This window comes from Thamnophis sirtalis, unplaced genomic scaffold, assembly GCF_051295495.1.
Source record: "Thamnophis sirtalis isolate CommonGarterSnake01/CBP01778 unplaced genomic scaffold, rThaSir2_p1.2 scaffold_10, whole genome shotgun sequence".
Taxonomy (NCBI): domain Eukaryota; kingdom Metazoa; phylum Chordata; class Lepidosauria; order Squamata; family Natricidae; genus Thamnophis; species Thamnophis sirtalis.
The window spans coordinates 69,443,862-69,456,990 of record NW_028261390.1 but is presented as its reverse complement, the minus strand read 5'-3'; the positions used below and the strand labels follow the sequence as shown (position 1 = coordinate 69,456,990).

The window sequence follows — 13,129 nt, the reverse complement described above, 5'->3', positions numbered from 1 at the left end:
ATTTGTAGACAAAATCACTGGATTGTGGTTCAGCTGATGTCAGAATGATGTCTGTTCTGCTATTACAAATAAAGGAGTCAGATTTGAAAATCATCTTTGTCTGCCACAGAAGTTAAGACATGCAATTCTCTCTCTCTGTCTCTGTCTCTGTCTTTCTGTCTCTCTCTCTCTCTCTGTCTCTCTCTCTGTGTGTCTCTTTCTGTCTCTGTTTCTCTCCCTCTCTGTCTCTCATTCTCTCTGTCTCTGTTTCTCTCATTCTCTGTCTCATTTTTTCTCTCTTTCTCTCTGTGTGTGTGTGTCTGTCTGTCTATCTATCTCTCTCTCTTTCTGTCTTTCTTTCTCTCCCTCTCTCTGTCTCTCATTCTCTGTTTTTCTCTCTCTCTCATTCTCTCTCTCATTTTCTGTCTCTCTCTGTCTCATTTCTCCCTCTGTTTCATTTCTCTCTCTCTCTCTCTCTCATATTAATTTTTGCTTTCAGACTGTCCCAAGAAGCAATTGTGAGAAAAACATACCATATGTTAGCAATTCCTGAATTGTTCATGTTCCAACCTTTCCCCCCAACTTCCCAAATAAATTTGGAAACTCTTTATCATCCCAAGAAGTAAAAAGAAGGCAAGAAGACATTCCAGAGTAGGACTGCTTTAGAAAACAGATATATTAGATGCATGTGATACAACGTTTAGGCCTTTAAATAAAATGTGATAGTAGGGAAAGTTTTTTTTAAGTTCCATAATCTAATGCAGTGTTTCTCAACCTTGGCAACTTGAAGATGTCCGGACTTCAACTCCCAGAATTCCCCAGCCAGCGAATGCTGGCTGGGGAATTCTGGGAGTTGAAGTCCGGACATCTTCAAGTTGCCAAGGTTGAGAAACACTGATCTAATGCACTCTCCTCCTATAAGTTCAGACACATCACAAATATGAACAATGTTGTACAGACATACGAACGGTAATGATGTTTTGTGGACACATATACGCATCCCTATTTCTGCATAAGATGTTTAGCATACTTAAGAGCTGGGAGGAAAAAATACCCTGCTATTCAAATACTGTTATTTCCTGCTATGACTGACTGACTTTCTTTTTTTTTCCCCCCATGGAGCATGCCACAAACTAATACCTTTGCTCGGTAAAGCTGAAAGCCTCATTCATACTTTTGACAAATAGCCTTTTCATTAAAAGAGCTGTTATGCAGGATATGCCTGCTTTGGAATATGCAAACAGCTATGAGGTCTGCGCTTGACATTTTGCATTGAGAAAGAAACTTAATGAATGCTTAAAATTTTGGCACCCCTTTTTTTTATATGTATATTTCATCTCTGGTATTCAATTTTGTTTGTTTTTTGCTGCATTACTTATCCAAATGTCCTGTTGGTTTCTAAGGAAGCAGTTTTCAGCAGCCCATTTCTGTGGCTAATAACTGACAAAGCAGTCTTAGCATGTGCTTTTGTATTACTTTCTATATTTTGTTTAGTAATGTAGAAGTATCAGCACATTCAAGTAGGGGCTGACATTTGTGGGGTGTGGAAGAGAACATTGCTTCCTCCAGTCTCTTTTCAAAGGACACTGATAAATCCTCACTTCAGTTATAAATTAGTATTTCTTTTAGGGCTACATATGGCAATCTCTTCCAGCAGCAATTTTTTAATACCATCAATCTAAATAAATTAAAGGGGTTTTTTTGGAGTGGGGGGGAAAGGTAGCATAGTTGCAATTTTAATCATTTTAATAAATTAGTTGATCAGGGCAGGAGTCAGCAATCTGTGGCTTTTGAGCCGCATGTGGCTCTTTCATCCTGCTGCGGCTCCTTGTTGCTCAAAATTTGCATTGCAATCGCCAATGTGTGATTCCTGCTGCCATACGATTTATTGAGCCTATTTGAACCCCCAGTAGGCCAACCCTGGATAAATCCAAGAAAAGAAAAGTTTCAGAAAGAAAACAGAACCTTTAATTCAACTACATATGTTACTTTTGTGGCTCCCGGTGTTTTCTGTGGGAAATGGGTCCAAATGGCTCTTTGAGTGTTTAAGCTTGCTGACGCCTGAGCTAGGGGGAAGTTATTATGAAGATTTAAGACCAAGTTGCCTTGTTTTTAAGATGTTTGTGATACTTATAGTAAGATCAATAATAAAAAAAACAATAATTATAACTTTACATAATTTCATTTGGACATCACATCCTATTAAGCATCTCATCCACAGGACAAAAATACAATTTGTGGCTGCCGATTTGAAATGACGTGACTGGTTGGCCATGACGCTGGACTTAAGACAAAGTCATCTTGCTTGCACATCGATATAAGACGTCCCATTGACTAGCTAGCTCAGTTTTCTCCAAGCCAACCTGATCCCTTTCAGATGCATTGGGGATCGCAACTGTAATTTACACCCATAGTTGGGGAAGATGGAGCTAGCAGGAGGAAGGCATGGAAGGAAGAGAAAACAGGGCCCTGCAGAGTTTGACAGATGGGATTGACAGATTATTCAGTTGAAAGTCAACCAAGGTGAAGTGGGAAAGCAGCCGGCTGCTTGTGGTTCACACCCACATAGTGATTAATCTCAGTCTTGAGTGTGGATTGTGACTAAGATTTGTGTGATATTAATCCTGGGAGTAAAGCTAAAAAAATTATCAAGAGACAGGTTGGGGGAACGTAATCTGCTCCTTTCAGCATGAAGAACCAAGTCAGAGCTACTTCAGGGAAAAGATTCCAGGAATAAATAAATCAAGAGTTGGGGGGGGGGGGACCCGTAGGATATCGTGTCAGATATTGTATTTGTATTGTATTGATTGTGCTGAGCTGTGGTGGCGCAGTGGTTAAAGTGCAGAACTGCAGGCTTCTTCTGCTGATCGACGCCTGCCTGCAGTTTGGCAGATTGCATCTCACCAGATTCAAGGTTGACTCAGCCTTCCATCCTTCCGAGCTGGGTAAAATGAGGACCCAGATTGTTGGGGGCAAGAGGCTGACTCTGTAAACCACTTAGAGGGGGCTGGAAAGCACTGTGAAGCGGTACATACCATGTTTCCCCGAAAATAAGACAGGGTCTTATTTTCTTTTGACCCCTGAAATAAGCGTTTCGCCTTATTTTCGGGGAGGTCTTATTATTTTTGAGGTGCAGGAGGCGGCTGGCATGGTCCCCTCATGGCTGCTGCTGTGTTGCAATATTTTCAGGGAGGGCTTGTTTTAGCGCATGGGCTCAAAAGCCCGATTGGGCTTATTATCCGGGGAGGTCTTATTTTCAGGGAAACAGGATAAGTCTAAGTGCTGTTGCTATTATCATGTCAGATATTATATTTAAGTATTTATGTTACACTCCAGTCCTGTCCCTCAGGAATATCCACAGTTAAAGAGTATACTAGGAAGAATTTTTTGATGTGCAAAGGACCTATAGAATTTTTTGGGTAGTTGAACAAAAATAGATTTATGGGGAGCTGGCAAGATTCATTTCTGCTCTCAGGATTATCTCAGATTGAAGACAAAAAGATGTTGGGATGAACTTCTTTCAGTGGTTCTTTCAATAAGAGAATAAATAATAGAGAAAGACGGGTCAGGAGAAGTCATGAATGAAGGACAGACGGAAGTCTCAAAATGGTTGCGTCAGTTCCCTTTCCATTCTTTAGAGTTGTGTCTCTTGGCAAGTTTGTGATGGGTGGACTTCCAACGCCCAACATTTCCCAACCAGGAAGCTGTCTAGAGCCAGGCTGTTATTAAGGCCAGCTGGGATGTTGGACGTAATGTCTGTCCTGACATTAAACACATTGCTAAGGTTACACACTGACTTTTGCAACTTCCTTGTTTCTTAGCATGAAAAATTAAATCTATCTCAGCAGTTTTTATAACTTCTAGTGAAATCTTTACCACGCTTTTTCTGAAGTAAATTCCTTTTTGTTTAGAATAGAATAGAATTTAGAATAGAATAGAATTTAGAAGAGAATAGAATTTAAAATAGAATATCAGAATAAAGAATAGAGTAGAATTTAGAATAAAATATCAGAATAAAGAATAGAGTAGAATTTAGAAGAGAAGAGAGTATCAGTCTATAGAATAGAATAGAATTTAGAAGAGAATAGAATTTAAAATAGAATATCAGAATAAAGAATAGAATAGAATTTAGAATAAAATATCAGAATAAAGAATAGAGTAGAATTTAGAAGAGAAGAGAGTATCAGTTTATAGAATAGAATAGAATTTAAAATAGAATATCAGAATAAAGAATAGAATAGAATTTAGAATAAAATATCAGACTATAGAATAGAATAGAATAGAATTTTTTATTTGCCAAGTGGGGTTGGACACACAAGAATTTGTTTTTGGTGCCTATCTCTCAGTGTACCTAAGGAGAATAAAATACATTCATCAAGAATAAAATGATGAAACTCATACTAGGAAACAATCAAACAATATGAATTGTAAAAATACAAGGAACATGCTTATAGCCATAAGTGGGAGGAGATAGGTACTAGGGAGGATGAGGAAAATAATAGTACTACAGTCTTAGTAAATAGTTTGACAGAGTTGTGGGGATTAGTTGTTTAGCAGAGAGTGATGGCATTCAGGAAAAAACTGTCCTTGTGTCTAGTTGTTCTGGTGTGCAGTGTCCTATAGTGTCATTTTGAGGATAGGAGTTGAAACAATTTGTGCCCAGGATGCGAAGGGTCTGTAGATATTTTCACAGCCCCCTTTTTGACTCGAGCAGTGTACAGGTCCTCAGTGGATTCTATTGGAGCTGATTAAGTGCATATATGAAAGAGGAAATATTTCCTTTCTCTCGGGATTTATTTGTTCTCAGTTATGCTGGTAGGACCCTCAGCCTTCTGCCCTAGGGCAGGGGTCTCCAAACCTTGGCCACTTGAAGACTGGTGGACTTCAACTCCCAGAATCCCTCAGCCAGCAGGACTTCATGGTCATGCTTGGCAGGCACAGAATCCTGATGATTAGGCGGGGGGGGGGCATGAATTATTTTAGGACGAGGAGTTACGTTATCCAACTGCTGATGTTCAACTCCTGTCCACCTGTTTAGCACCGCAAGAAGTCTAGACAAAATCCTAGCACTGTGTCAGTACTCTGTTGGATTCACAATTCCACCCTACCCCAAACTACCCTCCTTTTCTGAGTATAAGATGCTCCGGAGTATAAGACGCACCCAGCTTTTGGGCAGGAAAACAAGGGGGATGGAAATCTGCTTCCCAGCAATTTGCCTCCTTGCAGCAAACAGCAAACAGTACAGACGATATACACAGTTTGTGGTGTTACATTTCAGACTATACATGTACAGATGCTGTTAAAATTGATGTGGCTTTCTGGAAGTAGAGTTATTCTCTGTTATTTAAAAGAAGAGACAATAGCACGGAGCCTCTTCAGATCAAGCATTTATTTTAAAAAAGCTTCTTCATCTTGTTAAGTTGTCTAGAACAATAATAAAGCAGTCTTTAAAAAAATAAGTCTCATAATTTGAACATTCTATAGGCATTTATAGTTATTGACTTGCCTCCTTGCAGCAAGCAGCAAACAGCCTGATCAGCACAAGTGGGGGGAAATCTGCCTCTGCCTTCCAGCAATTTGCCTCCTTGCAGCAAACAGCCCATTTCACTTTCAGTTTTAGCAGGGGTCTCCTGATGATCAGCTGTTTCAGACTGCAGGGATTGCCACAGCCCTGTGATGGCGAACCGATGGCACGAGTGCCGGAAGTGGCACACAGGCATCTCTCTGGGCATGTCAGCCATCAGTCATTGCTCTTCCGGGTTTTGGTGCACATGTTCTGGCCAGCTGGTCTTCGTGCATGCATGAGAGAACCAGGTGACTGGCACGCATGTGCACGCCAAAAACCAGAAGTTTAGCTTCCCTGCGCGCATATGCGCATCAGGAAACTGATCTTCCGGTTTCCGGCGTTCCCACGCATGCACACCGCGGAACTGCTCTTCTGGTCTCCAGTGCTTCCACACGTACGCACCCGTGCTCCCGTTTCGGCACTCGGTCCCAAAAAGGTTCTCCAACACTGCCATAGCCTATTGCCGCCTCAAGCCCCATTTCCCTGTTTGTTGCAAGGAGGCAAATTGCTTGGAGGCGGAGGCCAAAGGGTGGGGGACGGTGGGTGGTGGGTAAGGCTACATTCAGTGTATTAGACATACCCAAATTTCCACCCTGTTTTAGGGGGGGGGAGTGCATCTTATACTCCAAAAACTACGAGAACCTTCCCAGCTGATCATTTCTTGACGTGTCCGAAGTTAATTCTGCCCTCCCTTTCCTTCTTGTTGTCGTCCTTCTTCTAGTGCCGGGACCAAACCCATCGGCTGAGAGCGACATGAGTGTCACAATGATAATGGTGGGCTGGCTGGTCATTGCACTGGTCTTGTTCTTGATGAGACCCATCAGCTTACGGAGATCGATCACTTCCGATAAGCCGTCGAGCCCACATAATGTGAGTCTTGTTTCCTGGTGCCTTTATTTCCTTTGGTTGGGTAATAACAGAACGGGAAGGAAATGTACAAATACATGGAAAAAATAATCCACTCATCCCAAGGTAGCTTGTATGACACTGGTTCAATACAGGTAGTCTTCGACTTACAACGGTTTCTATAGTGACCGTTCAGAGTTACAACAGCACTGAAAAAAGGAACTGACGGCTGTTTTTCACCCTTAACGACCTTTGCAGCTTCCCCATGGCCACGCGATCCAAATTCAGAGGCTCAGCAACGGGTTCATACTTACGACCGTTGCAGCGTCCCGGAGTCACATGATCCCCTTTTGCAACTTTCTGGCAAGCCCGGGGAAGCCAGATTCACTTAACAACCAGGCTACTAACTTATCAGCTGCAGTGATTTGCTTAACAACAGTGGCAGGAAATGTCGTAAAATGGGGCAAAACTCTCTTGAGCAAATGTGTCATTTGTCTCGAAATTTTGGGCTCAACTGTGGCCGTAAGTCGAGGACTACCTGCAAGACTTATTTTCCAGGATGTCGTAATACTGCATTGCTGTTTAGTGAAATCATTCAAGTTAGATTATCTTGAAGAATTTTTTGTGGGCTGATGAGATTTTCAAGAAAACAGAGAAGGGGGTTTGAATAATCCTGTCAGCTTATCGGTGATAACCTGGTTAACGTAACGGATTAGGATAGGATTATTCTAAGTAGCATTTCGTTCATTTTCTTGAAAGCTCCTTGCTAGCTACTTGGATTTTCCAGTGAGGTTTCCCCCCACCCCCAATCTAAATAGCTCTTCATTTTCCCTTCCTCCTTTACCTTTTAATGCTTCCTTGTTCTCTTGTATTCTTTGCTGCTTTTTCTCTGTCTGCACGCACCACACAATCGTGTCTCCTTTCCTTTTGGCCGCAATCATTCTACACACACCGCACAACAGCCTTTGCGTCAATTTTTTAGCAAGCATCCTCTTTCATTACTTCCCATCAGTGTAAGTCCACGTACTTCTTTGGCACGAATAAGATGCTTTTCCTTTTGTTCCAGGTAGCTTCCACTTCCTCTTTTGTTGACTTTCGAGTCCAGAGGTCTCCAACCTTGGCAACTTTAAGACTTGTGGACTTCAACTCCCAGAATTCTCCAGGTCGCATGGTTGGCTGAGGAATTCTGTGGGTTGATGTTTGCAGATCTTAAAAGTTTGCCAAGGTTAGACACCCCTGTTCTAGTCACTCACTGGGAAATAATTCTATTTTTTTCCATACAGTAATTTTTCCCCCTCTATTTTCACTTTTTTCCTGCTGTTTCTTGTGCATTTATTCCAGAGATCATCCATTGCTTGTTTTACGTTCACAATTTCTCATCATCACCTATCTCCTTGTCTTTCCGTCGTCTTCTGCTTTTAGATTTGTATTCCTCCCTTTGCCACCCATATGTATGAATAGACGTATTCTTAAACCGTACATTCAAGACCCTGAGTTCTAATCCCGCCTTAGCCATGAAAGTCTGCTGGGTTGACTCAGCTGTGGTTGTAAATTGAAGACTACCTGTGATTTCTTTTATTCCCTGAAATAAAAATTTGTAAAGAGGTATGAGGCTCTTTTAAGTGGGCAGCCCCTTCTCTTGTGCAATATTCAGAAATCTCTAAATCAATATATTCTCAACACACAGGGACAAGAACCACCAGCTCCACCAGTGGACTGAAGTTTCCTGGAAAAACTCAACAAGTTTAATCTTCAGCGACCAAAAAAAAGAGCATTCCTTATCATTGTATAGTAGGGACTTATTTTGTACATAGAATATCCATTTTCTTTTTCTATTTCTTAAGCGACATTTAAATGGATTAACTTAACGTGGTGGGAAGTAACAGCATTTCATTGATGGGTGTTGAACTTACATCCACTACAATATTTAAAGAAAAAAAAAGTTAAACCTCTCTATTGATAATCAGTTAATCTCTTGTTCAGACTAGTAGGTTTTCTCTTCCTATCTATTTAGAGATTAAAAATTGCAGTAAATTCCTCTGTGATCTTCACCCATTTTGTGGGGGAAATCCGCAAAAGTTCCTTCCAGTGTGCCCATTTTCAAAAAGTTGATATACTACAGCCTTCTCCAATTAGTGCCTTTTGCATATGTTGAATATTATGTCGTATTCCTAGCTGGCAGAGTCAACAATCCAGATGATTTCACATTAAGAAAGCTGATGTAGTTATAGTTTTATCAATGAAATAGTTTATTTAGGGGAGGGGAGGGAGGAGAGAGGAAGGAAGGAAGGAAGGAAGGAAGGAAGGAAGGAAGGAAGGAAGGAAGGAAGGAAGGAAAATAAGTTAACAAATAAAGCCTGAATAATTAAAATTTACATTGAAAACTAGTCCCACTCTTATACAACGATTTCCCTTCACTGCAATTGCTTAAAAGCTTCTGTTGGTCAAAATCAACTTCTGGATTGCATTAGATTAACACATTTTTTTTACATGTTATTCAAATGTCGATGGAATACTGACACAACCAAACACTTTGCCTCATGAGGCCACAGCACAGAATTTGCCAAAAACTGCAGATTTCGAGTGGTCTTCCCTTTAGAAATAAGAAGCAAAATTGGCGTGTTAAGCTTCTATGAAGCTCAACCTGTTGATGTTATACCCTTTCCTAAAAAAAATGATCAAAACCAGGGAAGTCCAATCTTGGCAATTTTAAAACTTGTGAACTTCAACTCTCAGAATTCTGGGAGTTGACGTCTACCAGTAGGTTGAAGCCCACAGAGATAACATCATGTCTTCTTGTTATAAAAAAGACAGCCCACTTTTACAGCGTGGTAAATTACAGAGGGAAATAGCTACTGCTACAACCTTAAGATCAGTTTTGAAAAACAAACATTGAATTATTCCATTACGGGAAAGTTCACTTGAAATTAAACGAGGACATTCCTGGAATTTGGGCGCAGATTGACTTTCCCAAATCTATGGATTAGTGTTAACCTAGGTTTGCAGGGAAAATTTCATACTGAAAGCACTGTTCTTTCTACGAATGGAAATCGACAAGAGTATCTGCCAGTTGCCAACAGTTCGACCATAAAAAAACCCCAAACGTTTAGGTTTGCTTGAGTGATTGCCATTTTTAAAATTGAATGTTCTGTGTGTTGCCAATCATTTCAGCTACTTAGAGTCTCCCCCAAAATACAGGGAGCAAACATTTATCCCCCCCATTTGTGAGCGTACTTGTGATGTTGGGAAGGGAATGTGTAGGTTTTTTTTTTACTTTGCAAATATCTTCTACAAATAGGTTATTTCCAAGAATTAAAATTATTACCTGCATCATAAAGCAATAGAAGGACATAAATAACAGTCTGGGAATACAGAATCACCTACAGATTCGGTGTTTCTGGGTGCTGAGCAGTGGTGGGATTCAACCAGTGTAACAACCGGCTTGCTGAGTGCGCGCATGAAGTGCATTTAAAAACAGGTGAAAAACTTACCTTCTACTGCAGCCCCCGTGAGTAAAACAGCCGAGGTGGGGCTATCCGCTCTACGGCGCTGATCAGCTGGGCTTCTAACGAAGGAAATATAGGTCAGTATAGTGCAGGGGCAGGCGGATTGTCGGGAGCTATCAGTTCACTCGAACCGGTCTGAACCGGCTGAATCCCACCATTTAAAATGCTTCATGTTTGGTTATCGAAGCTAACCAGGATGCCAACCAGTTACAAAAACGCCTCTCTCCCAATAGGATTCAAAATCACAGTTCTCTCTGTAGCCTTTCCTTGGTTTCAACTGTAATTCTGTTAGCGACAGAACGTGTGAGGTGCAAAGTGGCTTTGAAGGCTGACACCGTTGTTTGGCTTCTTCAAACTGGCCCTTTGGTGAGAGAACGTGCCCAAACAGCCAAGGAACCAAAAAGCCTTGTGAAAATTTGCATTCTTGTACATTTAAGGTAGCTTTCCTGCTGCATTTTTAAAATTCCTTGAATTACTATCAAGGACAATGCAAGGGGAATACAGTTCCAGTGTAAAGTTATGCAAAGGTTCTGTGTTTTAAAAAGTTTCTGAACCGTCAGGGCAGCCAAATCCTGAGTTTAGTCTGTTGATCTGCTCAGTGAGAGTAACCGTATTTTTTGGAGTATAAGATGCACTTCTTTCCGCCCCTAAAAGAGGGTGAAAAATTGAGTGTGTCTTATACTCTGAATGTGCTGTGCTTTTGAAGCTGTTTATCATCCCCATCGAGGATGTGTGCTCACAAGCAGAGAATTAATGTGCTGAAACTGACCAGGCTAAGGATGCTAGCCAGATGAATATTTTTTTTCTTGTTTTTCTCCTCAAAAACTAAGGTGCATCTTATACTCTGGAGCATCTTATACTCTGAAAAATACGGTAACTGCTAAGTAAGCATGCCTAACATTGCATTTTTAATGCCAAGAAGAATCCTCCCGGTTTTTCTTAACCGTTTTCAAAAAACACGCCAAGAGTTTTCTCCAACCTGCCAAATTCATTTTAACAAGCCTACAGTCCTTTTTTATTTATTTATTGGGCCTTAAGATTTTTAAAAAAATCAAGAGGAGTTATCCACATGCTCATTAGAAAAACCTTAACATTTCAATGTCTTTTGTTGGATCCAAATAGTTTAGGAGGGTGGACTGGAACCTGAACATTGTAGTTTCTCATTCATCCTTAGCCCCAGAAATTCACTGATGACTCAAACTATTTCAGCAAGGTGTGACTGTGAAACAAACTGGAATAGATAAACCTCTATACGTTTCCTTTAATCCTTAGAGAAGACCAGTCTAACAAATATAATAAGGTTGTTGGACATCACTTTTCCATTCCATTTCATTCCACCACCACTCCGGCAAAAATATTGTAGGGAAACTTGGTGAAGGCAGTGAGTTGTTGAGAGACCTAATGCTTGCAAACTGGAAGATGTAAGTTACAGGGAAGTAGGATTTTACTATCCGAGTTACTTCTGAACCTCCCCGAGTCTTAAAATCCAGTTCTTGCTGGATTTGAAGGATGGGAAATGTATTTCAACTAATCCTAGTAACTTAACCTAATTCATCTGCTGTTTATTTGTACGAGGATTAAAGATGTATTCTTTAAAAGTTTCTCAGTTTTTACACCTCTCAGCAAGCTTGGGTAACAGATCCATCCATTGATAACTGCATTTGGTCAATTTATTTCAAGGAAGGGATCTACCGTTTGTATTAATGCCAATGTGGGAGCAGTCTGTCCCAACCTGTGTTCATAAAATGCTGTTTTTTAGATTTTGGAGATTCACTCTTTTAGCCAGGGAATAACATTAAAGAATTCTTCGGAATTGTTTTAAGAATTACAGCACTGTGTTTGAGGCATTTCATGATTCCTCTGAAAATAGCGTTTGAGAACCTTTCTATGTTTCATTTTTTTAAAAATGTCAGTTACTTTTCATGCAAGTTTGTTCATCTTTACCAACCTTTCTAAGGTTGGCAGAACAGCTAAAAAATGTGACGCAGTTACGAGTCCTAGGGCTGAATAGATTTATTTTGTTCTCAAGAATAATTTGTTGATATAAACATTTGGACAGAGAAACTGAAGAAGCAAAATGTGAATTAATGTACAGCTTGTCCATCAACAATTATTGGTCAACTAGATGCCCCCAGCCCAATCTCCTTCCAAAACTGGGAAAAAATGAAACAAAACTCAAAAATAGAAAATTCCAGGGCCATTTTATGAAACCACAACATTGCAACAGAGCCACAAATATAATCTGTTAACAGATACAATAACCATTGTGTTAAAAGTTCACTACAGGACAAACCAAATTTACAGCCCATACATTGGTTTTATTGACTTTTTTTTTCTACTTTTAAGTGAATAAGCTAGATTTATTCTAAGCTAGAATAAGGTGGACGATTATGATGACTTGTTTAAAAAGCTGGTTTATGGGATGATGGTAAGATTAGCAGAATTTAGAAACCCCAGCAAAGTGTGTGGGAGGGATTTTGATTGTGAAAATATGGTGCAGAAAAGTTTTGGAAATTCTTTTTCTTTTTCTGACATTGCAGCTTTTATATAACCCCAGCCACTGATTAAACTCAGAAAAAAAAAATGAACATAGTTTTTTCTACTTACTGAATTTCTAACAGCATTTAATGTTTAAACTTTAGGTGTCAGAATCGACGTTTCACATTCACCTATGAACTGCGACAGCTCTTTCTGCCTTAGTTTAGAATATGTCTCGCGGACAAAAAGATTGAATATACTGTGATGGGTTTTAGTGATTTAAATTGTCTGAATTATGCCAAACGGAAAAGATCTGTGCCATGTTATATACTACAAGATTTGCTGTGAAATAAAGGGCTTGTTCTATGCACTTTTTTTTTTAAAAAAAACCAAATTCTCTCGACAAATAGAACCACTAATAAAACTTCTCAAAAGTCTGGATTTTGTATTTCTCTGTCATTTTGCTTTGCTTTGATGTGGGAGTGGGGGGGGGGAGGGAGAGGCTGGTCTCCATGCTTCACTCAACATGTGCCATTTCGACATGTCACATTTCCTGAGTCCCTTTTGGATTTGTTTACAGTGATTTCAAAGTTTGTTTGTTTTTTAATTGAGAGTCAACCGTTGCGCAGATGCGTTGTGTTCAGTGCAGTCACAAGACTGCGTTTTAAATTGGTACATTTCTTATTCTGAAATTCTAATTAAAAGTGTCCTGCACTTTTCTACTGGGAGAAATGTCAGCCTTATTTACATGTCT

General features: G+C 40.0%; 1 protein-coding gene across 2 annotated transcripts in view; it reads left to right on the top strand.

Annotated features, from left to right (window-relative positions):
• SMIM14 (small integral membrane protein 14) overlaps positions 1–12,812 on the top strand; it is a 35,936-nt gene extending 23,124 nt beyond the window's left edge. For both annotated transcript variants that reach the window (XM_087724821.1, XM_087724820.1), the window contains 2 exons: positions 6,267–6,415; positions 8,079–12,812. In XM_087724821.1, the coding sequence (XP_087580947.1) occupies positions 6,267–6,415; positions 8,079–8,111 (182 nt within the window). In that variant the 3' untranslated portion in view covers positions 8,112–12,812. The remainder of the gene's footprint in view (positions 1–6,266; positions 6,416–8,078) is intronic.
• The last annotated feature ends 317 nt before the right edge of the window (positions 12,813–13,129 follow it).